The sequence below is a fragment of the Lynx rufus genome, unplaced genomic scaffold (assembly GCF_022079265.1).
Source record: "Lynx rufus isolate CCGP_SWC_20201006 ecotype Redwood Valley unplaced genomic scaffold, mLynRuf1.p SCAF_2, whole genome shotgun sequence".
Classification (NCBI taxonomy): domain Eukaryota; kingdom Metazoa; phylum Chordata; class Mammalia; order Carnivora; family Felidae; genus Lynx; species Lynx rufus.
Genome location: NW_025814834.1, coordinates 190,886,376 through 190,911,533, shown reverse-complemented (window position 1 = coordinate 190,911,533; position 25,158 = coordinate 190,886,376). Strand labels below are relative to the sequence as shown.

The 25,158-nt window shown below is 58.0% G+C and overlaps 1 protein-coding gene across 2 annotated transcripts in view; it reads left to right on the top strand.

Annotated features, from left to right (window-relative positions):
- Positions 1-23,803, top strand: part of KCNQ4 (potassium voltage-gated channel subfamily Q member 4) — a 51,609-nt gene extending 27,806 nt beyond the window's left edge. Inside the window, exons 2-14 of one of the 2 annotated variants that reach the window (XM_047084906.1) lie at positions 2,113-2,203; positions 2,878-3,004; positions 3,296-3,471; positions 4,106-4,231; positions 4,620-4,730; positions 4,919-5,014; positions 7,914-8,002; positions 9,660-9,821; positions 16,705-16,925; positions 17,805-17,904; positions 20,246-20,377; positions 22,869-22,998; positions 23,591-23,803. In XM_047084906.1, coding sequence (XP_046940862.1) covers positions 2,113-2,203; positions 2,878-3,004; positions 3,296-3,471; positions 4,106-4,231; positions 4,620-4,730; positions 4,919-5,014; positions 7,914-8,002; positions 9,660-9,821; positions 16,705-16,925; positions 17,805-17,904; positions 20,246-20,377; positions 22,869-22,998; positions 23,591-23,803 — 1,774 coding nt within the window. The remainder of the gene's footprint in view (positions 1-2,112; positions 2,204-2,877; positions 3,005-3,295; positions 3,472-4,105; positions 4,232-4,619; positions 4,731-4,918; positions 5,015-7,913; positions 8,003-9,659; positions 9,822-16,704; positions 16,926-17,804; positions 17,905-20,245; positions 20,378-22,868; positions 22,999-23,590) is intronic. The other variant, XM_047084907.1, reaches the window with a different exon arrangement.
- The last annotated feature ends 1,355 nt before the right edge of the window (positions 23,804-25,158 follow it).

The window sequence follows — 25,158 nt, the reverse complement described above, 5'->3', positions numbered from 1 at the left end:
TCTCTCTCTCCTTCTCTCTCTGCCCCTTCCCTGCTCACACTCTCTCTCTCAACATAAATAAATAAACATTAAAAAAAGTTAAAAAAGTAAAAATTGGGATCAGGTTTTATGATCTGCTTCTTTCATTTAGCCTTTTGTGATGTGTCCATTTTATAGACATAGAAAGAACAGCGTTGGGAAAAATAAATTCCTGAAAGCCTCAGCAGGAAGCCCCTAGCGTGGCCCACTCACCCGCGGATCTGACATCAACTGAGCACTGGGACGGAAGGATTTCTGTCCAGGGCTGGGGTGAAGGCCCATCAAGATTTGGCTGCAGCCCTTCCCAGGGGAGGGGGTTGAACGAGATGACCTCAGCAGGGCGTTGGGGGGGCAGGCCCTCTGCCCCCGAGCCCTGGGTCAGCGGCCTTCCCCGCTCCCTGGGGGATGTGGTTTTCTGTGGTTAATTATTGAACATGAGGAGTGGGTGCTCTCCCCGCTCCTCTCCCTGTGCCTTCTGTCTTCGCTGACTCAGCTCTCGCCTGGAACTGGCCAAGGAACCCTCCTTCTCACTCATTCATTCAAAACCCTTTGCTGACATCTGCCACCTGCCTCCTCTACCCAAGGGCATGTGCTGGGATGCAGCCCTAAGCCTGCCCTCCAAGCAGCCTGGGAACCCCTGTCCAGGGAGGTAGAGCCATGCCCTTCACGGGTCTACCTCCCCATCAGCTTCCACCGTACAGATGTGGAGACTGGCTCAGGGAAGGTAGGGGACTGTATAAGCCGGACCAGGATTTGAACCCAGGTCTCTCTGACCCTGAGCCCATGCCCCTGGCACCGTGAAACACAAATGAAGCCATATGGAAAGTGACGTGGGCCACATACACGCGGGCAAGCACGGGGAAGGGGCGATCTGAAGAGGGAACAGTGAGGCGGAGGGCATCCCCGAGGCTTCCCAGAGCCGAGGGTGAACAGAGACTCAGCAGGCTCCGACGCTGGGGTGTTTCAGGCAGGATGCCCTGCCAGCTGTCCCAGGCGGGGAGACGCTGGGAACATTTGGGGAACGCTGTGGGTCAGTTCATAAGGGATGTGTTTCCAGAGAAGCCCATTCTTTCGGAGTCTCTTCCAGAGCACATGTGTGTCCGGCACATCCCCCTCCCAAAGAGCAGCGCTTCTGGGAGTCCAGATTCCTTGCGCTGCCTCTGCACGTATTCACGTACTGTCTGAGGCCTCCAGCCTCCCTCCTCATGCCCTTTCCCCCCTTCCCGTCCACTGGGAAGTGGGGGACCCTGGCTCTAATCTCAACTCTGTCCTGGACATAGTGAGTGACCTTGGGTGAATCCCTTTCCCTGTCTGGGCCTCAGTTTCCTCATGTGTGTGGTTGGGGTTGTGGGAAGTGTTGGCTGAGCTGGCATATAAAGTTCTTCTCTTTTCTAAACGTCTCTCTCTGGGCTTCCCACAGCCCTCAGGGGAGTTCCAGGCCTCCATGGCATGGCTCCATGAGGCCTGATTCCCCTCCCTACCCCACTCTGAATCCTTCCCTCCTTCCCTGTCCTCCCTAGTCCCCTTTCCTTTCATAGTTGTCTCATTATCAATTCCCTAAGAGCCCACGAAGGCAGAGGCAATTGTCCCCATTCTGCAAATGGAGCGATGCTCCTGCCAACCTTGGAGTTCAGAGGGAGCAGAGACCCCTCCCTCAGCCGCCGACCGTGCCTGGCCCCCCAGCTGACCTCTGAGATACTTCTCTTAAGACAGTCTTAAGACCGAGGGCACCACTTGTGAATGGCTGAGCCTGGAGGCGCTTCCTGACTGTGGGAGTTTGAGCTGGTGTGTTTCCACCACCAGCCCAGACAGACCTGCTGCCCCCCCAGAGGAATGACCACCTCCCTAGGCTGCAGCCCGCATTGAAGGGAACTGAGAGGCCTGTAACGTGTCTGTGAGCTCAGTAGCCCAGACCTTGGGGCTTCTCCCTTTTTTTTGTCCAGCACAGAACCACAACTCCAGGGAACCCTGATTCTGATTCTGCCTTCCAGATAATTCTTCCCAAATCCTCCTGTGACCCCGCAGCCCCTGCCAGAGGCTCCTCGGCTGTCCTGTCCGTGCAGCATTCTAACCCTCTCCATGCTGCTATTGCAGATTTTTGCTGGTCTTCAGCTGCCTGGTGCTGTCCGTGCTGTCCACAATTCAGGAGCACCAGGAACTTGCCAACGAGTGTCTCCTCATCTTGGTGAGTGCCAGAGTCCGGGTCTGAGCGAGGCTGTGTAAGGTAGCACCTTGGGGTTCAGGGTAGAGGGACAGAGAGGCTTCTCCTACTGTGGCTCAGAGAGTGGCTTGCTATGCTGTGTTCCCGGAGTTGATGGCTGCCCCTCTCTGGACTTCATCTTCTGCTTTAGAGCAAGTGTTGAGGGACCTCCTGCCGCTAAGCCAGGGCTGATGTTGGGCTCAGAGAAGAGGTTGAAAAAGCCCTACTCCTTCTCAGGACCAAAACTGCTAACTCAACCCCTGGTGTGATTTTTTTTTTTCTCTCTCTCTCTCTCTCTCTCTCTAAACAGAAGCACCTTGGAAGTGGACAGCTGACAGATAGCCACCCCTTAGGTCACCCAGTCAGGGTTACCGAGTCTGGGATAGCTGGGAGGGGGAGGGCAGAGTGAAGCTCAGAAAAAGCCAGACAGCTGGTGGACAGGAAATGGAAGACAGACCGGGGCTTTCAGTCTGTGGAAGGCGCCACGTGCCTTCTGGAATTCTCCTCGGGTCCAGCCAGGTGTAAGAACGTCCAGGAGAGGTGGTCTGAGGAAATCCTGGTACCCCTAACCCAAGGACTCCGGGCTGGGCCGGTGCTGTGTGACCTGGGCCCTCGCTCCTGGAGGGTGGAGACGAGAACTCAGGCCCCTGGTCCCACAGGAATTCGTGATGATCGTGGTGTTTGGCCTGGAGTACATCATCCGCGTTTGGTCCGCGGGATGCTGCTGCCGCTACCGAGGATGGCAGGGCCGCTTCCGCTTTGCCAGAAAACCCTTCTGTGTCATCGGTAATAAGGCCTGCCCTGCCCGCGCCTGACCCCTGACCCCAAGCCTCAGGGTTGACGCCCTGATGCCACCCCTGACCCAGACCCTCGCTGCTGACAGAGATTCCACGACCCTCCCGACCCTTCCCTCCACGCCTCCCACCACGGTCCTCCCCCCTCCCTCCCCCCCACAGCCCCAGGATCGCCCCCCCCCGCCCTCCCCTCCCCCGCTCTCCCCCGCAGACAGCCCCAGGATCCCCACCGCGGGTCCTGATGCACGGTGGCTTGGTGAGCTCGCCTGTCCCGCCCCTGCAGACTTCATCGTGTTCGTGGCCTCGGTGGCCGTCATCGCCGCGGGCACGCAGGGCAACATCTTCGCCACGTCTGCGCTGCGCAGCATGCGCTTCCTGCAGATCCTCCGCATGGTGCGCATGGACCGCCGCGGCGGCACCTGGAAGCTGCTGGGCTCGGTGGTCTACGCGCACAGCAAGGTGCGCCGGCGGGACGTCTCCCGGGGCCGGGGCCGGAGGTGGGGGGTGGGGCAGGGCCCGAGTCCAGCCCCAGGGTTGGGGAGACTGTGGGCCCGGCGGGGGGCCAGGCCACAGGGGCCGATCTCTGAGGCCCGGCAAGGGCCAGTCTGCAGGGGGAGGGCAGGTGCAGGCCAGGAGGAGGGGCTTGAGGGGTAAGGCGTTGAGGGGCTCAGTCGGAAGCTTCTGGTTAGGTGAGTCTGTGTGCACAGCAAAGTGGGGAGCTGGGGCGGGTGGGGGGGACTGGATGTTGGGGTGTGTGGGGTGTTGAGGGGCGGTGGGCCTGGGGACTGAAGTCTGAACCTGGAACCGCGGGGGGGGGGGGGTCAAGGGCGGGGCCGGGGGCGTACCCTGAGGTCGGGAAGGCGGGGCAGGGTCTCCCCGGAAGGAGGAGCTGGGAAAGAAAGATGCGCAGTCGCCCCCAGGCAACTCGAAGCGGTGGGGCGCCTTTATCCCCCCTCCAGAACACCTCTCGGGGTCATTCTGGGAAACTCCCACCTGCCCCCCTCTCCCAGGTACGCACAGTATTAGGCGCTTCCTTATACCCCTCTGGCTCGGCCCTCCTGTCCTGACGTTTTCATCTTTGCTGTTACCGCAGGAGCTGATCACCGCCTGGTACATCGGATTCCTGGTGCTCATCTTTGCCTCCTTCCTGGTCTATTTGGCCGAGAAGGACGCCAACTCTGACTTCTCCTCCTACGCCGACTCGCTCTGGTGGGGGACGGTGCGTGAGGGTCTGTGCAGGGCTGCCCTTCTCCCTGGGACCCTCCCCTGCGTGACCATTGTAACCCTGACTCAAGGTTGAGCGGGCCAGTCTCTGTCCTCTCTGCTAAGGCTGGGACCCCCTGTGACCAGCCCCTGTGTTAGCCCCCATCCTGCCCCAGTAAATCTGCTTGTGCTCCATGTAGTTCCCCACACCAAGCCCTTGTGACCTTACCCCTGACCAGCATGGTGGAGTGATGGGAAGGGATCCATCTATGCCCCTAACCAGCCCCTGTGAGTGACCACAGGGCACCGCCCTCACGATCAGGCTCCTACCTGCCTGCGTCCCAACAAGCTCTTGTGGGTGGCTCCCGAGACCAGCCCTGAGGGTAAACTGTTTGTGTCCCCAGATCACACTGACAACCATTGGCTATGGTGACAAGACACCGCACACGTGGCTGGGCAGGGTCCTGGCTGCCGGCTTCGCCTTACTAGGCATCTCCTTCTTTGCCTTGCCTGCCGTGAGTCGCCATCCATTTAGGATCTCCCATCCCGGGGGAGAGAGGTCCTGGGGGCAGAGCCTGCCAAGCCCCTAGCCCGCAATTGCATGGATGGGAAAGGGACATCTCAGATGGGCAGTGATGGAGACCTTCTCTGCCTTTTGCTGTCCCCCCCCACACACCCCCCCCAACCACGCCTATTCCCCTAGGGCATCCTTGGCTCTGGCTTTGCCCTGAAGGTGCAGGAGCAGCACCGGCAGAAGCACTTCGAGAAGAGGAGGATGCCTGCAGCTAACCTCATCCAGGTACAAGACGCCAAGGAAGCATGAAATGAACTGGTGTATCAACTCTGTGTGTTGACCCACGCGTCCCAGTTTCGCAATTGTGGCTCCACGTTGAGGCTCAGAGAGCAGATGTGACTCTTCTGGGGTCACGTGCCAAGTCAGAGGCAGAGCTGGGATGCTAACTGGGACTGCTAGAAACTTCTCTTGCTCCCTGGGCTCAGTTCAGGACTCACCAGAGCTGCCCCACTGTCCAGCTCCAGCCCCAACTCTACATGGCCTGCATTGGAATGGGGCCTAGGGCCTCTTGTCCTGCCACAGGCCTCTGTCCTGTCCTGTCCTGTCCTGTCCTAGGGTGCAGTCATCAGTAAGCTCATTCCACAAGCACTCACACAAATGAATGGTGTAGCTATAAACTGAGATTAAACACGTTGAAAGAAAGAAATTGTTCTCTGAAGAGTGTTTAACAGGGTCCTGGCCTGATCTGACCTTGAAGGGGAACTCAGGGATGATGACCTTGGGAAATTGACACTCGAGTTGAGAGCTGGAGGACCGGTAGGAGTCAACTAGGTGTAGAGGTAAAGGGGGGAGCATTCAGGGTAAGGGAACAGCATGTGCAAAGGCCCTGTGGTGGAGGGGAACATGGTGTGTTTGGTGAACTGGAAGGAAGCTAGGGAGGCTGGAACAGAAAGCTCAAGGAGGAAGGGTTTGGGGAAGTGGGTGAGGGCCAGACCCGAAGGCCACGGGGAGGAGTTTCCCATTTTCCCATTTTCTTAAGAGCAGGGAGGAACCACTGACAGGTATAAAGCAGGAGTGGGTGACATGATCAGATTTGTGTTTTGAAAATAAGTGAATGGATTGGAGGGTGACCCAGGTGTGTGTGTGCGATGATAAGAGGCTCTGGCCACAGTGTGGGCAAGGCACGGCGCCGGGTGACCTGACTGGCATAGCAACAGACGAGATGGGGAGAAGTGGGCCGATTCTGCATAGTTAGGAGGTGAAATTAGCGGCATCAGGAGTGAGGAAGAGAGTGAGGGACATGTGTGGGGGGTGACTTCCAGGTTTTTGGCTTGCCCAACTGGATGATCGATCGCCTTCCTCCCTGGAGGGGGGACCAGATCTGAGACACGAGGAATGTGAGCTTGGCTGGAGCACGTGGAGTCTGGGGGGCCTCAGCCCCTGAGCAGTGATGTTGACGAGGCAGCTGCATATGCGGGTCTGCGGCTGGGCGGAGAAGGCTTGGAGCCGTTGCACCTGGATAGTAATGAAGCCCAGGGCACGGATGAGTTCACCCCGCAGGGAGAGGAAAGACGACGGAGGAGACAAGATGGTCCAGAATGCTTAGGAACCTCAGCAGTTAGTGACAGGGCCCGCGGAGTTGAGCCAGTCAGGGAGACAGAGGAGGAACAGCCAGAGGGGTGGGAAGAAAACCAAGGAGCGTGTGGTCTCAGTTTCCCCCACTGTGCTGAGGCATTCTGATAGGGCATGGGCTGAGGCAAGGGCTCCAATTTTATATGAGTCTGTGACTCAGCCCTGGCTTCTCTCGAGTCAGGGTGTGTGCAAGAGAAGCCCCTGCGGGAAGTAGTTCAGGGAATACTGGCACATCCCAGCTTGGCCTGCTCCCAGCATGCCACCCTCGCACTCCCTAATCCAAGTCTGACTCACCCCCACTTATCTCTCCTCCCCAGGGTGGGAGCCCGTCCCCATCCCTGCTATCTCGAGCCACCAGCCCAGCCTTTCCTTCTCGGCATCCCCTGGGGCACAATGGCCGTTGTCCCCCGGGAGCTGGCCTTCCAAGGGGCATTGTAGGGGCAGGCGGCTGGCACTGTCCAGGCCAAGAGACAGCTGGTATTGTGGTGCCCATAATTAATGAGACAGCTCTGGCAGCTGCTCCCCAGCTCAAGCCAGGGGCCTAGGCAAGCAGGAAGTAAAAATATTCCTGTCCTAGGAGGGTGCCTGGCCAGTGAGGTCAGCAGTGGGCAGTCCCTTAAGGACAAGAGGCACCCGAAGTGGTGGTGGCGGGGGGGCATCCAGGGCTCAGTTGTGCTCTGTCCATGCCTCCCTGCCCTCCCTAATCACCCCACTCACAGTCTCTCCTTGGCTCTTCTCGTTACCTGGAGGGAGAGGGACAGTCCTTCCTCTTGTCCAGCCCTCATCCCTCCCGCTGCAGAGAAAATCCTGCAAATTTGTGGATGCTGAGGGGTTGGTAGGTGATGCTCTGATGCTCTTTCCTTCCCTCCTCAACCCCGTGGGCAGGGACAGGCAGCTGCGAAAGATGGGGCGGACTTATTAGTAGTAATTATAATTCACGCGATCAGTATTTATTCCCCTGACGTTTGCAGAGCACCTACTATGTGCTAAAGGATACAGCAGTGACCAAGACACGGCTTAGAGTCTAGGGGGAGAGGAAGACATTAATCAAATGCACAATGAATGGAGATTTACTAGCTGTGGTGGGAGGAGGTACCAGGAGCGTTCAACAGGGGAACCCGGTGTTAAGTGTCTTCCATATGCCAGGCACTGCACTTGGCATTTAATACACATTTGCCCTTTTAATCCTCATGATACCCTGTTAGGTAAGTAGTATTACATCCGGTTTACAGATGAGGAGACAGGGGTTCTGCAGCTTCCCTTAATTTGTCCATGCTAGTAAGGGGCGAAGCTGGGACTGGAAACCCATGTCTGCCTTACAAAACCCCAGCTCTTCCCTTAGACCCCTGGCTCTGATGCCCACCTGCTCCCTACCTTGCGGAAGTCTGTCTGGTCCTGCTGATGGCTATGGAATTGAAGCTGGCCTCTGGCTCTGAGTGCCCTTCAGCCGAGCCAAGGACTGGGTTCCTTTGAGGGCAGAGGGCCGGTGAGGGGCTCAGAGGCTTACCTGATGCTTTGTCCCCCTCCGCCTTCCTCTCCCTCATACGACCAGGCTGCGTGGCGCCTGTACTCCACCGACACGAGCCGGGCCTACCTGACGGCCACCTGGTACTACTATGACAGTATCCTCCCATCCTTCAGGTAGGCCCTGCCTTCCGGGGGGGGGGGGGCGGGCGTGGGCTGGTGGTAACACCCCTTGGGGACAAGTGGCTGGGACTCAGCCCTGGAGGGTGGGGAAGGGGTGATGGCTCCCGGAGGCGTTATCGGGCTGGCTCTGCAAATCCTATGTAACGCAGAGCCCGGAGTGTCCTCTCTCCCGCCCTGTTCTGCCCCAGGAAGGCGGTGGACACTGGGCATGGGGTGGAGCCCTGCCCCATGGGGCTGCACCCCGGTTTCTGGAGAGCTGGCCGTCCGTAGGCTGACCCACCGGGCTGCCGTTCAGGGCGGTGGGCAGCCAGCTCATCTCCCCTCCGAGCTGAGGGTAGGGTTATTCCTTACCAGCCGGGTAGAGCAAGTGTGGGAGGGGCAAGAACGCGTGTGCCAGAGTTGGGTTCACGGACACACCCCAGCACCCGTGTGTGTGAACGTGACCCTATTTTTACTGGCCCTAGCACCCGGAAGTGGGTTCGTCCCACTGGCCCAGGCCAGGGTAGGACTGCCCCCGGGGGTGGCTCCACGAAGAGGATTATTAATAGCCATCTCCGAGGTTTGTGTGGCCAGGTGCCCGGCCAGGCCCTTGGGCAGGAATGGAGACCACAGAGTGTGGCTCAGTCCCGCGGGCAAGCGGGCATCTAGCACGAGGCTGGGCTAGGCTGCTGTGCTCAGCGCTTCTGCGGGCAGGTCTTTTTCCTGATTAGTTCTCCAAGAGCAGCTCTTGCGTGATTCCACTCACCCCTACACCTGGCTCCCCCTCCCTGCTCCCCCCTGCCTCCAGGGGCTTCCTAGGGGAGGAACAGGAGAGAAGGGGCTGGGAAGGGGGGCTCCACTTGACAGGACGCAAGCTCCTACCTCAGAGACAGGGGTCGTAGAAGGAGCCTCCCTTTCCAGGGGTAGACTTGGGGAGTGGGGCAGGGGCTGGTTTGTTAGAAGTATGGTGTATGTGAGGCGGAGGGAAGATTTGGGGATAGTGTTGGGCCCTCCAGTAAGAGGAACAGAGCTTTGGTATGGAGATTCTAGGTCCCTGGGCCTGCTGCTCCTTGGAGCTCAGTTTCCCCATCCATACAATGGGAAGGCAGAGGGGAGATATCCTCCTTGGGTTATGGAACCAGGAAATGCCCTGGAGGCTTAGGAAGAAGCTGAGCCCCAATCTGGTCTCCAAGAACCCAGTGGCAGGAGTGGATTCTGCAGGAATGGGAAGCCGGGCTAGCTACCCAATCAAGTCGCTCTCCTGCGCCTCAGTTTCCCCCTAAGATCCCGTCGGATCTGGAGGGTGAGGATTTCAGGGCTGCCGCTGGCCTCCAGGGAGGCACAGCTTCATGTCTGGGCACTCTGCTTGATGAGCAGAGAGGAGGCTGGATTTGAGCTCCCACTTGCCACCTTCTGAGGGTGCCCTCAAGTTGTGCCCCGCCTGCAAAACCGTACCCAGCAGCCCTGAGGATTTCCCAAGAACTGGGTGCAGAAAAGGAGGGAGGAAGGCTCGTCTCTCCCACCTGCGACCCTGCCTGTTCTGGCTTGGGGTGTTTGGTGAGCACCTCTAGAGGCAGAGCCTGGCAGGATCTGAGCTCTGGAGCTCGGTGCCCACCAGGTGAGCGGGTGGTGCCACGGCCCTGCCTGCCGCTGATGGCGCCCTCTCCTGCAGAGAGCTGGCCCTCTTGTTTGAGCACGTGCAACGGGCCCGCAATGGGGGCCTACGGCCCCTGGAGGTGCGGCGGGCGCCGGTACCCGATGGAGCACCCTCCCGTTACCCGCCCGTTGCCACCTGCCACCGGCCGGGCAGCGCCTCCTTCTGCCCTGGGGAAAGGTAGGGGCCCCCCGGGGCCGCCACCTCCTCTTGCTTCTCCTCCTCCTCTTCCATTCGTTGTCTCATCCTCTCTCAGACCTGCCTGCAGCCACCATGTGGGTGTCTGGGCCCGTTCTGGGGACTCCCCGGCTTTGTCATGAGGCCTGGGCAGTTGTCGTCGGGTGGCCTGACAGGTACAGACGGAAAGCCTCCCTGCAGAGGCCAGGCTGGACTCACCTGTTTGTCACCTGGGGCTCTAAGGGTCTGAGTGGGGGAGCTATCCGCACTGTCCTTTCCCAGCACCTCCTCCATTCATTCCATTGTCCTCTTTCTTTCTCTGTTTCCGCGTCCCCCTCACTCTTCCATCCCTGCACCCCCATCCCTCCTGGGCAGCTGGAGAGAGGAGGAGGCCGCTGGCCACAGGTGCTTACGGCTCAGGTAATCGTGGGCACCATTCTGGGGCATGAGGGCAGGGAACCCCCTCCCCCAGCATGTTCCTCTAGAAGGGGCTTGCCCCTGAACTTGCCTCTCGGGAGTGAGGAGCCAGCTGGAGAGAGAGCTCTGTGCCTAAGAACCGCTCTAGGACCTACGTAAACGCAACCAATGACTAATGCTCTTGTCTTGTGCAACCCTTGTCCGCAGCTTGGCTAATCCCACAGGGTCCTCTTGGGATGCTCCTATAATGCCTTTCTTCCTTACTGAGGGACATTTTGCTGCTCGTAACTGTCTCTTTCCCCTTGACCTGTCTCTCCTGGAGCTTCTGCATCCTGAAAGAAGAACAAAGAAAGAACGATGCTCACCCCCACATAAATGTTCAAAATAGTGGAGTTTCAGGCATTTTTGGATAAGGGAAGCTCACTAACTCACAGTATGGGAAAGTGGCCGCTCCCATAGAAGTGTAGCTTTGAGGTCAAGGATTCAATCCCCCCTCATCCCTCCCCTGACCCCTACCCATCTCTTTCTTTTGTTTCATCTTCACACATCATCCCTGATCAGCCAGGTAGACATCTGGGCGTTGAGCCTCAGTTGTGATTCTGAGGCCAGGACCCAGAACAAGGGAGGGGAGAAGAGACCAGCCATTCAGTGATCAGAAGGTGGCGTGGTGAAAGTTTGTCTCTGCCGCCTGATGCTGTGTGCCCTTGAGAGACAGTCACTGAGGGACTCTGGGCCTCTGGGTCCTAGGCGGAACATCAGCAATGTTTAGGATGATCAGGGGCTCTGGGTTCTCTGGGTTTCTGGGCTTAAAAGGCCTGGGGAACAGGGAGGAGGGAGTGTTGGTGCAAAGGATGCTGGGAACGACATTTCTTCCCTCTTCTCTGTGAGGGCATTTCTGGCCAGGGGCCGAACAGGAAGCAGGGAGAATGAGGGTCCCTCCAGGTCAGGGGGTAGAGGGAGGGGCAGCATGACTGGGCAGGCCAGGCTGGGAGCTCCCTGGAAGAGAGTCCCTGGTGTGGTCCTAGCCCGATTCTCTTGTCCCTGCCTGAAGGCCCTTCACTGTCCTCCCCAACCTCACCCAACCACAGCTTATAGGTAAGACTCAAGAGTTTTGGTATTTGAGCAGCCCTGCCCAGGGCCTGAACCAGTGCTCTCTGGAGCGTCCGGTTTGCTCTGGTCTCACCTTGCCTGGATAGAAAGGTACTGAAAATTGAGACTAACCTGGAGCGGAACACCCCTCCCTCCCACCGCTGCTCCAGGACTCTGGGTCCCCCAAAGCCTAGGACCAGATGACTGCTAGGGGCTTGGCCATCACTAACTCCCAGCCTTGTGTCTGTCTGCCCTGGAGTATCTGTGTGCCTGGGGCTCACGGTGATGGTGGTGGAGTGTCCCTTCTTCCCAGAGACCCTAGGGGTTTGAGCTGTGACTTCTAGGACATCAGTCATCAGGCTCAGGCCAAGTGGGCATATCCTCACTCTTGGCTTTCTGGACCTATGGGGTGGGTACTCCAGACAGGACCCCCCCCCCACACACACACACCCACATACACTTATATACTCCTCCTCATTGGTCATCCCCTTAGTGCTACTTGTGGATGGACCCAGGCTGAGCACGTTCCAAGACTACAAGGAACAGAACTTCCTGGGGGATGGTATTGCCAGGGTCAGCACCTCCTCTCTTTGAGGTTTCTCGATGAGGCGCTAAGATGATATTTCTCAAGGCATGGTCCACTGACTTCCTGAATCAGCACCTGTGGGGTGTTTGTTCAAAATGCGGATGCCCGGATGTCTCCCCAAGCCCACAGAAGGAGAATCTCTGGAGAAGAGGCACAGAATTCTGCCTATTTAACATGCTCCCCAGGAGATCCGTGTGCAGATCTTGAGAATCTCTGCATCCTGGGGATGCGGGCTGGAGGATGATTTGGGTGGGGGTTCTTCTCTCCCACCAGCCACAGGAAGCCAGACCCATCCTGGCAGCCCCCCATGCTCTCCCCACCTGCCCCCCTCCCCACTAACCTGTTTGTGTCTTGTTCTCAACTTCCAGCCAGATGTTTAGTAATAAACGGAGTTTCTTTCGGATCCACGCCAGCTGGAGACCGAGGTACCCCCTCGCCTGCTCCTCCTGTCCCCACTCCTCCTTGCCCCAGCCAGTTCGGGGGCTGGAGAGGGGGACAGGATAGGCCAAGGACAAGGTGCATGTGCCTGCCGCCTGCCGTCTGCCTTGGGTCCCTGATGAGCCTCTTACCTTCCTGGGGATGCCTCTGCCAGGTCTGGGGGGCAGACTCTGGAGGGACTCTGCCAGGAGGGACATCGGTAGGAGCCTTGGGATGAGTTCTGGCTCTGCCGCTGACCCCCGTGTGAGCTTGGTCAAATTGCTTCCCTTCTCTGGACCTCAGTTTCCCATCTGTGGAATGGGCAGATTGAACTAGAGGCTCTCTGAGGGTCCTTCCCACTCTGACTTCTGCCGGGCTTTGGGTTTAGCTTCCTGGCTTCCCACTGCCCACCTAGGGACCTAGAAGATGCCTGAAGGAGCTGGGATTGGCACCTCTTCTGCTAACTCTAGAGCCCAACTCTTAAAGCTGCATCACCACTACCTTCCTTGGTACCTGCCCTGTGCTAGGCCCTGCACTAGGGACACAGTGATGAATAAAATGGTGCCTGGAGCGTTGCAAAGAGCAATTGCTATTCAGTGTGATGAATGCAACAAAAGGAGGAAGCAGAGGGGCTACGGAGCCAAGGTCAGGCACTTCACCTCCCAGAGGAGGCCCCAAAAGGAGTGGACGTGAGGGAGGGCATCCCAGGCCAAGGAAGCAGCGTGCACCAAAGCAAGGAGGTGAGAGAGCACAGCCGTGGGAAGGGAGCAGGCAGCCCAGTGTGGCCAGATTTGAGAGTGGTGGTGGGGGGGGGGTCAGGAGTGAGGCTGGGGGCAGAGCCGGATCCCGAAGAACCCCAGAGCCCTGCATGAGCATCGTCCTGTAGGCCCTGCCTGGCATCCTGGGCTCACTGAGTCTCGGGTTTCCCCAAAGTGCCTCTGGAGCTTTGTGGGGTTGAGGGGCCCAGGGGTAGATGGGTGACAGAGCTCCTGGCTGCTCATCCAAGACGCAGTGCCTCTTAGGAATAGGGCTCTGGATCTGAACCCGGCCACCACTCACTCGCTAGGAGACGGTGACCATAAGCCCTGGGGGCCTCAATTTCTTCCGAAGTAAAACGCAGACGGTAATAGCATCTGCTTCCACTCGAACTGGGCCTGGCTCATAGGAAGTGCTGTGTGAATGGTTGGCCTTGTTCAATGTGGTATGTTGAGCAGTTAAGGTCTTATTTAAAAAAAAAAAAAAAAAAAAAAAAAGCTTGGAAACCGTAGCTGAAGGAAATCGGGATACCCCTGAAGGGTTAAGCCAAGACGTCGCTGGGTTAGATCTGCCCCTTTGCAAGGTGACTTCAGCTATGTGGGCATGATGGCCAGGAAGGGCAGGGCCAGAGAAGAGGGGCCAACATTGAGGCTGCCTCTATAGTCCTGAGAAGAGGGGCTTTATGCAGCACCAGAGGGGTAGGCTGCCTCTTCCCCGCGCAAGCTTGGCCTTCGGTATCAGAATCCTTAGAGTCATTCCATGTGGAAGCGAGCATAGGGGTGGGTCCAGCAAGGCAGTCAAGGGCAGCTTGTGCCCAGAGCTTGCCCCCACCTCCCACCCAGGATAGCCTCAGTCAAGCCTACCCCATCTGGGTTCCAGGCACCAACCGACCCCTTAGGCCAGTTTCTCAACCTCGGCACCATGGAAGTTTGGTTCGGATCATTCTTCACTGGTGGGGGGGGGGGGGCTGTCACGTGCATTATGTAGCATGGTTTAGCAGCCTCCCTGGCCTCAACCTGCTAGATGCTGGGAGCAGCCTCCAGTGGGCCAACCAAAAATGTCTCCAGATAGTACCAAACGTCCCCTAGGGAGTAAAGATGCTCTCAGAGAATCACTGCCCTAGACACTCTCCTAATTGCTAGTCCCAGAAAAAGAACACAGTCTCTCAAGTCAGGAAAAACTGGGTCCTGGTCCTTGCTGCATCCACAAGGGCTCTGTGACTTTGGGCAGGCGGTTTTACCTCCTTTCCAGTCTGTAAACTTAGGATGGTAAACGTGGAGCCCAGCACACAAAGTGGCCGAGAGAGCTGGGAGGGCCAAGGCATTCAGACAGGACCTTGAGTGTTCTGAGGAGCTTGGGAAGGGAAGGAGCACTTCTGATGTCCACCGTTTGCCAGGTTTCTTTCCATTTTGTTTGAGCATTTAGGCTCCAGAGAGGCTGACGTGAGCCATTTCCTGGGCCCTGCCCAAGGAGCTGGAATCTAGAACCACCCCTGGGAAAACAGTGCCTCCTTCTGTTGCAGAGAGGCCCAGGGCCTCTGGCTGGAAAGTTACAGAACCCCACAAACCAGGCTGGAAGCTCCTTCAACCATCACAGCATCAGAGCTGGAAAGGGACCTTTCAAGGCCTCTAGTGCAAGCCTCCAGACCCGTTCCTCCCTAAGTCCCGCTGAGAGCAAGCTCAGTCTTGCTTGCACACTTCTCGTGACAGGGAGGTCACCCCCTTCTCCCAGAACGTCATTGGAGTGATGTGCCGGGCGCAGAGATCCGGGGTTTCAGGCCCTTGGCTAAGCGGCAGGGCCTTCTCCACCTCCCTCTTGCTCTCCCCCTTGGAGGAGTGGGGGACAAAGGAAGGGGTTGCACGGGCCAGGTGGGTGGGGGGTGCTTGCCAGCATGAGGAGAGCCCCAAGGAATGGCTCTGCAGAGGAAAGTTTGGGAGAGCCAACCTCAAACTTTGGTTGGAACCTTTGGGATGCATTGAGGGCATCCTGGGCCAGCAAACAGCATGCTGGATTGTGGGGCTGCCTCGTCCTTCCTTTCTGATATCCTCAGGGCCCCAATCCATGACCTATGTAACCTCTCCCTTCTGGGCAGAGGCCCCTACTCCTAAGGATGGCCCTACATCCTGGCTGCCTTCCCGAAGGTGCCCCTGGTTTCGATGTCTTCCTCACCGCAGCACCTTGGCTCTGTACCCTGGACCCCATGCCCCAGGCATGGGGGACCCTAGCTCCCACCCAGCCCTGAAACCAGAATCTGTCCTCTGCTTAACTCTTGACCCGAAAGCCCCTGACAGTAGGCGACACAGTTTCCTCCCCCAACCCTTGCCCCACCTTAGGCCTCCTCCAAGACTGGCTGGTGCTCTCCTGAGCCAGGGCCCCAGACGTTTGGGGTGGAAGGGCCCCCAACCTGGGAAGGTCCCCACAGCAGGGAGGCAGTGGTGACACCCCAGGGCATGGGATGGGGGACGTTTGCCTAGGTCCTATTCAGACAGTGATAACATGGTCCTTGAAACTCTTGGACACAGAGTTTCTGTACCAGGTACTGGCTAACCTGGGCACGTCCTGGACAACCTGAGGCCTTCCTGCATCTGTCTTCCTCCAAGATCTGGGGGGATGTGGTGGGGAGCTGGGGTGTGGGAAGGGAAGTCTGAGCACACACACAGACATGCACAGGTGCGTTCCCGTGCACACAGACACGTGTGGGTGTTGTTGAAATGGGGGTTCATTAGGCAGTGGGGGGTGTGGGTCTGGGAGGGAGGACATCAGTCCAGGTGGGCAGAGCTCAGGCAGTGGAGACCACAGAACCAGGTTACAGGCCTTCACCGGGAGGCTGGGCACCAGGCACGTCTGGGGCAGATATGAGGGCCCAGTAGCTGGACCCTCTGTAGCCGGCACACCGCGCCCCGTAATAGGGGCACTATTTACGCCGAAATCTGCGTGGTGCGGACCTTTGCACCGCCTGCAAAGCTGCACTAGGTCCTAAAGCCCTGACCTGACCGGTGTGGGATCAGAGAGCTCTGGCAGGAAAGGAAGAAAATGTGGACACGTGTCCACACCCTGGTACCTGGGTACCCACACCGTCACATGTGTGCACACGCACGCACACAGACACGCACACGTGCACAAACACACACCCTCGACTCCACGCGGCCTGCCTCTGTGTACAGTGAGGACCCAGAGGCCTTTCTCAGTGTGCATGGCCAGGTGAGCCTCTCCACCCCTCAGCAGCCTGTCTGTGCCCAAAGGGTGGCCATCTCCACCTCCACCCACCCACCTGAGCCAGACCCAGCTCTCCCATCCTCCTGTCTGTCTCTGACTCCTTTCTTGGGTCTCTCACTCCTTCCGTCCTGACATCTGTCTCCTGTGCACCCCTTATCTGTCCGCGCAATGAGGGGTGGGAGATGGGGGTAGGGAGGGGATCGGCTCAGACTGACCCTGCAGCAGCTTCTTGTAGGAGTCAGGGTCCCCCTCACCACACCCTTGTTCCATCCCCAGAGTCTCCACTTGGTGGAGAATCAAAAGCCAGTAGCCACGCCCAAGTCCTAAGTCAGCGGTGTCCCCACGCACACCCGCCCCCAGCTCCAGCTAACTCGGCTCTCTCCCCCACCCGACCTGCCCTGCCAGCAGCCGGATGGCCATCAAGGACCGCATCCGCATGGGCAGCTCCCAGCGACGGACGGGCCCCTCCAAGCAGCACCTGGCGCCTCCACCGATGCCCACCTCCCCGAGCAGCGAGCAGGTGGGTGAGGCCACCAGCCCCACCAAGGTACAGAAGAGCTGGAGCTTCAATGACCGCACCCGCTTCCGGGCCTCCCTGAGACTCAAACCCCGCACCTCTGCTGAGGGTGAGCCCCTGGGGGTCTGGGACCCAGGACCTACCTGCATGGGGGGCAGGGTGGGGACACAGTCTGGGCTGGGGGCAGAAAGACGGTTGTAGTCCCAGCTCTATAGCTGATGGACCATCTTTGGGCTCTGGTCTTCTGGTCTGTGAAATGGGTGTCGTGACACCTGCTTTGCTGGCCTCTGGAATCAGATGAGAATTCAGAGGGTGGCACTTGGTAGTGGTTAAGAGTACAGGCTTTGGAGCCCGGCTGCCTGGGTTTGAATCCTGGCCTTTGCCACTTATTGGAAAGTTACAGAATCCCACAAACCAATCTTGGGGGGGGGGTGCTGACCTATGGGAGTCTGGGCATGGCTAGTGCCCAGGGCCTCTTCTTCCCTGCCCAAGAAGCTGCCTGGCCTTCCCCCACTCCTGCCCCCCCCCATGGAACAAGGATAGTATCCCCTCTCCATGCAGCGTACTGGCCTGGGAAGAAGCATTTCTCTTCCCCGGGGAGAGAATGACTTGCTTTCCAGGGCCTTTCCCCCTTGTCTCCGGGGCTAACTGTCCTGGTGGGACCATAGGCCTTCCTCCGGGGTTGTGTGTAATTTGCCTCAGGCCAAACCAGAAGTGCCCTAAAGCAGCTTCCGCTCACCTGGCCACTGGGCAGATTCTTACTCTGACTGGTCGTAGGGTAGATGGGCACGCAGTAAACCAGGGTTTTCCACCCTGGGTAAGGCAGCTAGGGAGGCAGGAGCCTGGTCTGCCTCGTGCCCCCAGGAAGGTTCTGCACCCTTACTGAGCCTCTCTTTATCGGTATCTCTAAGGGTGGCTCGGCAAATGGTGGTCGGGGTTGGGAGTGGCCCCCTTCTGCTGCCACCACTCGGGCCCCCTGACTTTGCAGAGGGCCCCTCGGAGGAAGTGGCAGAGGAGAAGAGCTACCAGTGTGAGCTCACAGTGGACGATGTCATGCCTGCCGTGAAGACGGTCATCCGCTCCGTCAGGTGAGACTGAGGCCCGAGGTGCCCCCCCCCCCGGCCCCCCAATCTGTCTGCCACCCATTGCTGCTCCCCCGTCTGGGGCCTGCCCTCATGGCCAGGCCTGGCCTAGCTCCCGGGCACACCAGCTGCTGCCCGCCTGGCACCCTTGGCGGTGCTGGCTGGCGGGGGCCCTGGAGTGTGGGTGGGGTGGGAGGGGCATATGGCTCCCAGCAGGGTTTGCTCATCCCCTTCACGTCTGGACGGCCGGCTGGGTAGGGCGGTAGGCTCGGCTGCCCACCATGGTCCCCCTCCTACCCCCGCGGTGTCCTCTCTGTGTCTCTCTCCTCTCCTCACCCCTTTCTCTCCCCCTAGCTGTGTACCAGCTACCTACTCTCCCTGCGTCTGTCCTGTGTGCTCTTTCCCTCCATCTCTGTGTCTCACTCCCTTCCTTTTGCTTCTGTGTCTCAAAGTTCCTCTCTCTCTCCTTGGGTGTTTTGACCTCAGCTTGTCAGTCTCCCCCAGGGCTTCCTCTAGAGCAGTGCTTTTTCAAACCACAGGTCCCAACAGTTTGAAATCAACTTAGTGAAATCAACTTAGTGGGTAATGGTCAGCATTTAAAGAAAAAAAGAATAGAAAATAGCAGAGTGCATCCCCTGTAGGAAGGATAAATAATGTTTATGAAACCTACATTGAAGTTGTGTGTGTGTGTGTGTGTGTGTGTGTGTGTGTGTGTGTGTATCCTGGTTTCTGATGTAAAATGTATTTCTTATGGTGGGTCTTGGTTAAACGAGTTTGAATGCCCCTGCCCTGCTGACTCTACCGGCTGTCTCCCTGCCTTGACAAGAGTGGACCAGAGTCCCCCGAGCCCTTTAGCCATGGCTCAGCCATCATCTAGCCCCCAAGCTTCTTGGCGTGGAGTCCTGGCCTAGACTCTGTCTCCGGCGTGCAGCTCTAGCTCCAGAGACCTCCTTCACCCCCAGGCCTTCCAGACTCACCTCCTCTCTTCTCTGGCTGATGCATCCACCCACAGGCTCTTTCCTTTGTGCTCTTTGTAAAATCAGAGTCAGCTGGATCCCCCTCTACTCCCCAGAGAGTCTGAGGCCTCTCCCCACCCCACCCCCTTTTCATACATGCTGTCTCTCCCCCTCCAAGTGAGGCTTCTGGAACACATCGCCTGAGCTGCCACATAGCCTGGGTCAGCTCTCCTTGGCCACCCCACAGAGCAACTCACACCCAGCATACCCCAAACCTGCTCCTCCTCCCGTGTCCCCATTTCAGGCAGGGGCACCACCATCCATCCTGTTGCCTAAGCCATGGGCATCATTCTGCACTCAGACTCAGAAGCCTTGATGTCCCTTTTTGTCCTGAATTGCTCTAAAGCTGCCAGCTCCTGGCTCAAGCCCAGCCCCTAGGTCTAGTCTTCCTGCCCAAGACTCTGCCCCTCCAGGGCATTCTCCGCACAGGCTGGCAGAACCATCATGCTAACATAGAGGAAACCACAGGGCCCCTTCCTCAGCACCCCAACTGCTCATTGCCTGATCTCTGCCAGGGATTCAGGGCTCTTCGGAGTACCTCTTCCTCCTACCCACCAGCCTCCTTTGCAAGGCCAATCTCTTTCCCTGTCTTCTGTGCCACCCTACCTCCCCGGGGGGGGGAGGGGGGGGAACTGACCCCTTATCTTCACATTCTGTTCCAGCTACTTTGAATGGAATCTCGCTCATATGTCTCCATGTCTGTCTGTGTCCAGAAAGCCTCCCTTCATCCTCCTCTTGCCTTGGGGATGGAAAGTATCACTCTCAAGACTTGTCCTCTGACCTCCCCAGCTGAGGTCCCCCTTCTCCTGGTCCCAGACTATGAGAGGTCTCTCCATTCCTTGACACAGCCCTTGTCTCCCCATAATTGTGTGTCCTGTCTCCCACCCCAGAGCAGGGCTCCTGAGACCTGGGGTTGGATCTGATGCCCCTTGGGTACCCAGGGTCCAGCACAGTGGCACTAACAAGCATGTGTGGAGTGAAAGCAAAAATGTCTTCCCCTAAGTGGTCTTGATCATCAGTGTTCACAGATACCTGCCCTGTGTCCAAGCTAGCAGAGAGAAACCAGGCCCAGTCCCTGACCTCCCAGGCAGATACAGGCACATTAAAAACCAACCAACCAACCAACCAACCAACCAACCAACCAACCAACCTATGAGGGCTGAGGGTGGAACGTGGTGGGTAGGGAAGGAGGCTGGGAGCCTGACCCAGCAGAAGCTGTTTGCGGTGACCCAAGCAGAAGATGCCCTCATGGTAGGCAAATGGTTAGCAAAGGGATGGAAAGGGGGGCTGGGAAGGAATCCCCTCCCGCTGAGACCCCCCTCTCCCGACAGGATCCTGAAATTCCTGGTGGCCAAAAGGAAATTCAAGGAGACGCTGCGACCGTATGACGTGAAGGACGTCATCGAGCAGTACTCGGCCGGGCACCTGGACATGCTGGGCCGGATCAAGAGCCTGCAGGCTCGGTGGGTGCTCCGGCAGTGAGGCCGTGGCCCCAGCCCCCCACCCAAGGACTGCTCTTGGGAGCCCCTCCGCTCGCGCCCGAACAGAGCCCCGAGCGCCCCCTAGGGACCGCGGAGGGAGCTGGAGTTTTTGGCCTGGGCAAGGCCTCTGGCTTGCAGCTCGCCACCGAGGCTCCACCCTGCACCTGTTCCAAGCCTGAAGAAGGACCCAGGCGCAGGTCCTCTGTGCGAACCCTACTGACCGGCACTCCTCGGGGGACGTCTTTAGATGACTGTTTCCTGGTCCTAAAAGAATAGGATGAAAATAATCAGTGATCTCCCATCTCCCAAGGGGATAGGCAGATTGTCCTCAGTGGGACCCACCTCTGGCCTCTGGGACCCTCTGGCACCTCTTCTCTCCACCTAGCATATAGGAAGAATTCTTGCACCAGGACCCCAATCACCTACACCTTTCCCTTCTCCTCTTGTGGCCTGAATTATCACTGCCCATTCATTCACTTGTTTCCTTAAATAATCGTTGGGCTTTTGTTACTTGCCAGATAGTGAGGCTCTGGTGGAAAGCAAAATTCCCAGCCCCCGTGGAGCTTTGATTTTAGTGGAAGGAGAGCAGATGATAAAATAAGTGAAACTAGACAATGTCAGATGATGATAAAGGCTCAGGAGAAAACTAAGGGTTAGGGTGTTGGGGATTGTGATTTTAAATAGGCAAGAAGCTGACATTTGAAAACAAAAAACAAAAAACCGGAGGTGGGGCAACCAGCCCTGTGGCTGTTTAAATAAAGAGTTTTCAGAGGTAATAGCAAGAGCAAAGACTTGGGCAGGTGTCTGGGGTATTGTTTCAGGAACAGGAAGGAGCCCAGTGTGTCTGTTCTCTAGCCCGAGAGAAGTAGGCAAGATTAGAAGGCGAATGGCATTTGGACTGTTTAAAGCCCTGTAGGCCACTGCAAACACGCTTGCATTCATCCAGGGGGAGATGTAAGCCTCGGAGAGCTCTGAGCAAAGGACTGACAAGATCTGAGTTACATTTTAAAAGGAGCACTCTAAGTGCTGTGCTGAGAAGGACCTACAAGGGAGCTAGGGTGGAAGCAGGGCAATCAGTAAGGAGGCTACTTCAGATGTCCAGATGTCCAGAGATGATGGGGACTTGGACCAGGGTGGCAGCAGTGGAGGTAGGGAGAAATATGCCGACTCCAGATATATTTTGAAGGTAGAGCTGACAGGGTTTTCTGATGGGGTGTAGGAGAAAAAAAGAGTCAAGGCCTGAAGCCAAGGGTTTTGGCTTGAGCAACGGGGAAAAGTTGCTGTTTGTCGACCTGGAGAAGGCAATGACTGCGGCACGTCTCGCTCGGGAGAGTTGGGGAGTGTTGGGTTATGATGCCCATCGGACATCTAAGTGGAGTATTGCTCTGCAGCCAGACAGAGGAGTGTGGACTTCCAGGGAGAGGTGTGGGCTGGAGATACAGCTTTGGTACCAACAATGTACAGAGGAATTGCAAATCTGGAACTGAAGACGTCGCTTCGAGTGAATAAAGAGGTCCCAGGAGTGAGCCTTGGGGCCTACAATGTTTTGTGGCGGGAAAGGAGGAGGAACCAGCAAAGAAAAGTGAGAAGGAGAAGTCGGTGAGGAAGGAGAACCGGGAGAAGGTGGTGGTTTCCACCCCAAAAGAAGTGGAGGAGGAAGGGTGATCAGATGTGTCCGAATGCTGCTAAAAGGTCAAGTTTAATGAGGCCTCAGAACTGATCATGGAATTTAGCAACATGGAGGTCATTTGGATTTTGACAACAGCAGTTTTGGTGAGATGGTGGGAATGAAAGCGTGACCGGAGTAGGTATAAGAGAGAAAGGGAGGAGAGCAGTTGGAGAAGCGGACAGAGATAACATTTTCAAGAGTTATGCTTGTTTTTTTTTTTTAATTTTTTTTTCAACGTTTTTTATTTATTTTTGGGACAGAGAGAGACAGAGCATGAACGGGGGAGGGGCAGAGAGAGAGGGAGACACAGAATCGGAAACAGGCTCCAGGCTCCGAGCCATCAGCCCAGAGCCTGACGCGGGGCTCGAACTCACGGACCGCGAGATCGTGACCTGGCTGAAGTCGGACGCTTAACCGACTGCGCCACCCAGGCGCCCCTCAAGAGTTATGCTTGTAAAGGAGAGCAGAAAAATCAGGTGGGACCAGCTCCAGGCTTGTCCACCTTATAACCCACATCCCCGCTTGTGTCTCTCCCTCTTTTACCTGTCCTCCCACCGGGCAGTGGATTTACTTGTCATGTTCGTGTGTGGTGCCTTTGCTCGGCTAGTCTGAAAACACTCAAAGCAGGGGCCCAGGGCCCTCCATCCAGCTGTCTCCATTTGTCAGGGGCAAAATGGTCCCTTCTCCCCATTGCGGGCTGTGTCTCCCCGTTCAGCAGGCAATCTGAAGTTCTCGAGTGAGGGACGGGGGCGGGGGGCGCGTGACTATGTGCTTCGACGCCCAGAAGGTTACCTTCTTCCACAGGGTGGACCAGATTGTGGGCCGGGGGCCGGGGGACCGGAAGGCCCGAGAGAAGGGAGACAAGGGGCCCTGTGACACGGAGGCAGTGGATGAGATCAGTATGATGGGACGCGTGGTCAAGGTGGAGAAGCAGGTGAGTATGGGATGGAGTTTCGCTCGTATGGCGGAGCTGGTCGTTGACCAAGAAGCTCCGGAAGGCCGCGAGGTCCAGCACAAGGGGAGGGTGCACTTCTCAGCCGCAATCCTGAACACCCTCGCGGAGGACCCAAGCAGGCAGGGCAGACGAGTCCCGGGCCCCAAGATCCCCGCCCCACAGAGAAGCCGTGCCTCCTAGGAAGTCTGCCCACTCCTACCTGACGACCCCGATAAACCCACCCTCTCCTGCCAAGCCGCGCCTTCAAGTCGCTAACGTCTCAGATAAACCCGTCTAAATTTCACCTGTTTCCATGTAACCCCGCCTCAGTTGTCTGTCTCTAGCTCCCGGACTATTCCAACCAATCACAACTAAGTTTCCCTCCGGGAATACCTCGCCTCCCCACCCCCTCGCTTCCCTCCTTCGTCCCGCCCGCCGGCCAAGCTCCGCCTTTCCTGTCTCACCTCCCGCGGGAGGAGCCGCGTCTCCCAGAAGCGCCCCTCCCCGGCCAAGCCCCGCGTCCTGGCCCCGCGCTCCGCCCCCAACCCCGCCCCCACCCCAAGCCCCGCCTCCAACCGCGCCCCGCCCCCAGGTGCAGTCCATCGAGCACAAGCTGGACCTGCTGTTGGGCTTCTACTCGCGCTGCCTGCGCTCTGGCACCTCCGCCAGCCTGGGCACCGTGCAAGTGCCGCTCTTCGACCCCGACATCACCTCCGACTACCATAGCCCTGTGGACCACGAGGACATCTCCGTCTCCGCACAGACGCTCAGCATCTCCCGCTCGGTCAGCACCAACATGGACTGAGGGGCTTCTCAGGGGCGGGGCAGCACACGGCCAGCCCCTGGGCCTGGGGCTCGGACCCGCCCTCTGAGGCCTCCGGACTCCTCTCTTACTTGAACTTGCTCCCTTGTGGGGAGAGAGGCCACACGCAGTATTGAGCTGCCTGAGTGGGCGAGATACCCGCCGTGGGGGTGCCAGCGACCCACCCCACCTCAGGAGCGTGAGATGCCAGGCCGCACCGAGGGCAGCCGCCGCAGCTGCCCCGCGGCCTCCTCCGCACCCCCGCGCCCTCCCCCAGTGCCCTGCCCGTTCCATCAAGGCCCGACACAGACCGCCTGGCAGGGGCACTGTCCCGGGAGTGAGAGTGGGGCGCTGGGGTCCTGGGCCCTGACCCAGCTTCCAGCTATGCAAGGTGAGGTCTCTGGCCCGCCCTACGGACAGAGCAGGGAAACCCTCCCGCCAAGTCCCCGCCCCACTTGGGGGTGGGCCCAAGGTGCCCATAGGTACCGACTAACAAAGGACCCTGCCACGAGGCAGTTGGGCACCATATATGCAAACTATGTTAAATATGCAACTTTGGGGACCCCCATGGGGTCCCTCTGCCCCTCCCTCCTTGGGAGATGGGCCTCCAGCAGTAGCTGGTCTCAGGCTGCTTGGCCATGACCCTCATCCCTGTTCTTTGGCTTATCACCCCCTCCTCACCCCGCATGGGGCCTGTTTGTTTCTCTCTTTCCTCCCCAAGGGCAGTGCTTGGGCCTTTCTTCCATTTTGCAGGGACCCTCTCCCAGAGGCTCCTTCTTCCTGCTGGATGTCCACTTCCCTCCTTGGCCCTCCAGACACCTTTGACAGCACAAGTTTCTGTATTTGCCCCCACATCTCTCATGGACAGTGCTCCCATGGTCACACACAGTTTCCCCAGACATGCAGAGAGTCTCTCACACTCACAGTGATGCACACAACCACACACGCTTGGAGACACAAGCACACCGCCCCTCAGCCTCTCTTGGGCCTCTGCCGCTGATGCCACTGGGCAGGCCTTGCAGGGTGATGTCCACCAAGAGGGAGCCTGCCACTCCATCTGGGTAGGGGAGGGAGCTCTGAAGTGGCCCCAGGACTCTCCAGGCCTCACCCCAGAGTTTTACCAGCTCCCCTTTCTCAAGATCTACTTCTCACCGGTCCAGGAGCCCTATCTGCTGCTTCTGCTGCTCCCAAGGGCCCTCCTTGGTGTCCGTACAGCACAACTCAGGCTTCGACCTTGGGGGCCTGGACAGCACTAGAAAGACCCCAGGCCCTTCCCCAGCGTGGGTACCAGGCCTGCTTCCACCTAGGCTTGTCCCCTTCCTAGTCTCTCTCGCTCTCTGGGACAATAATGATGCATT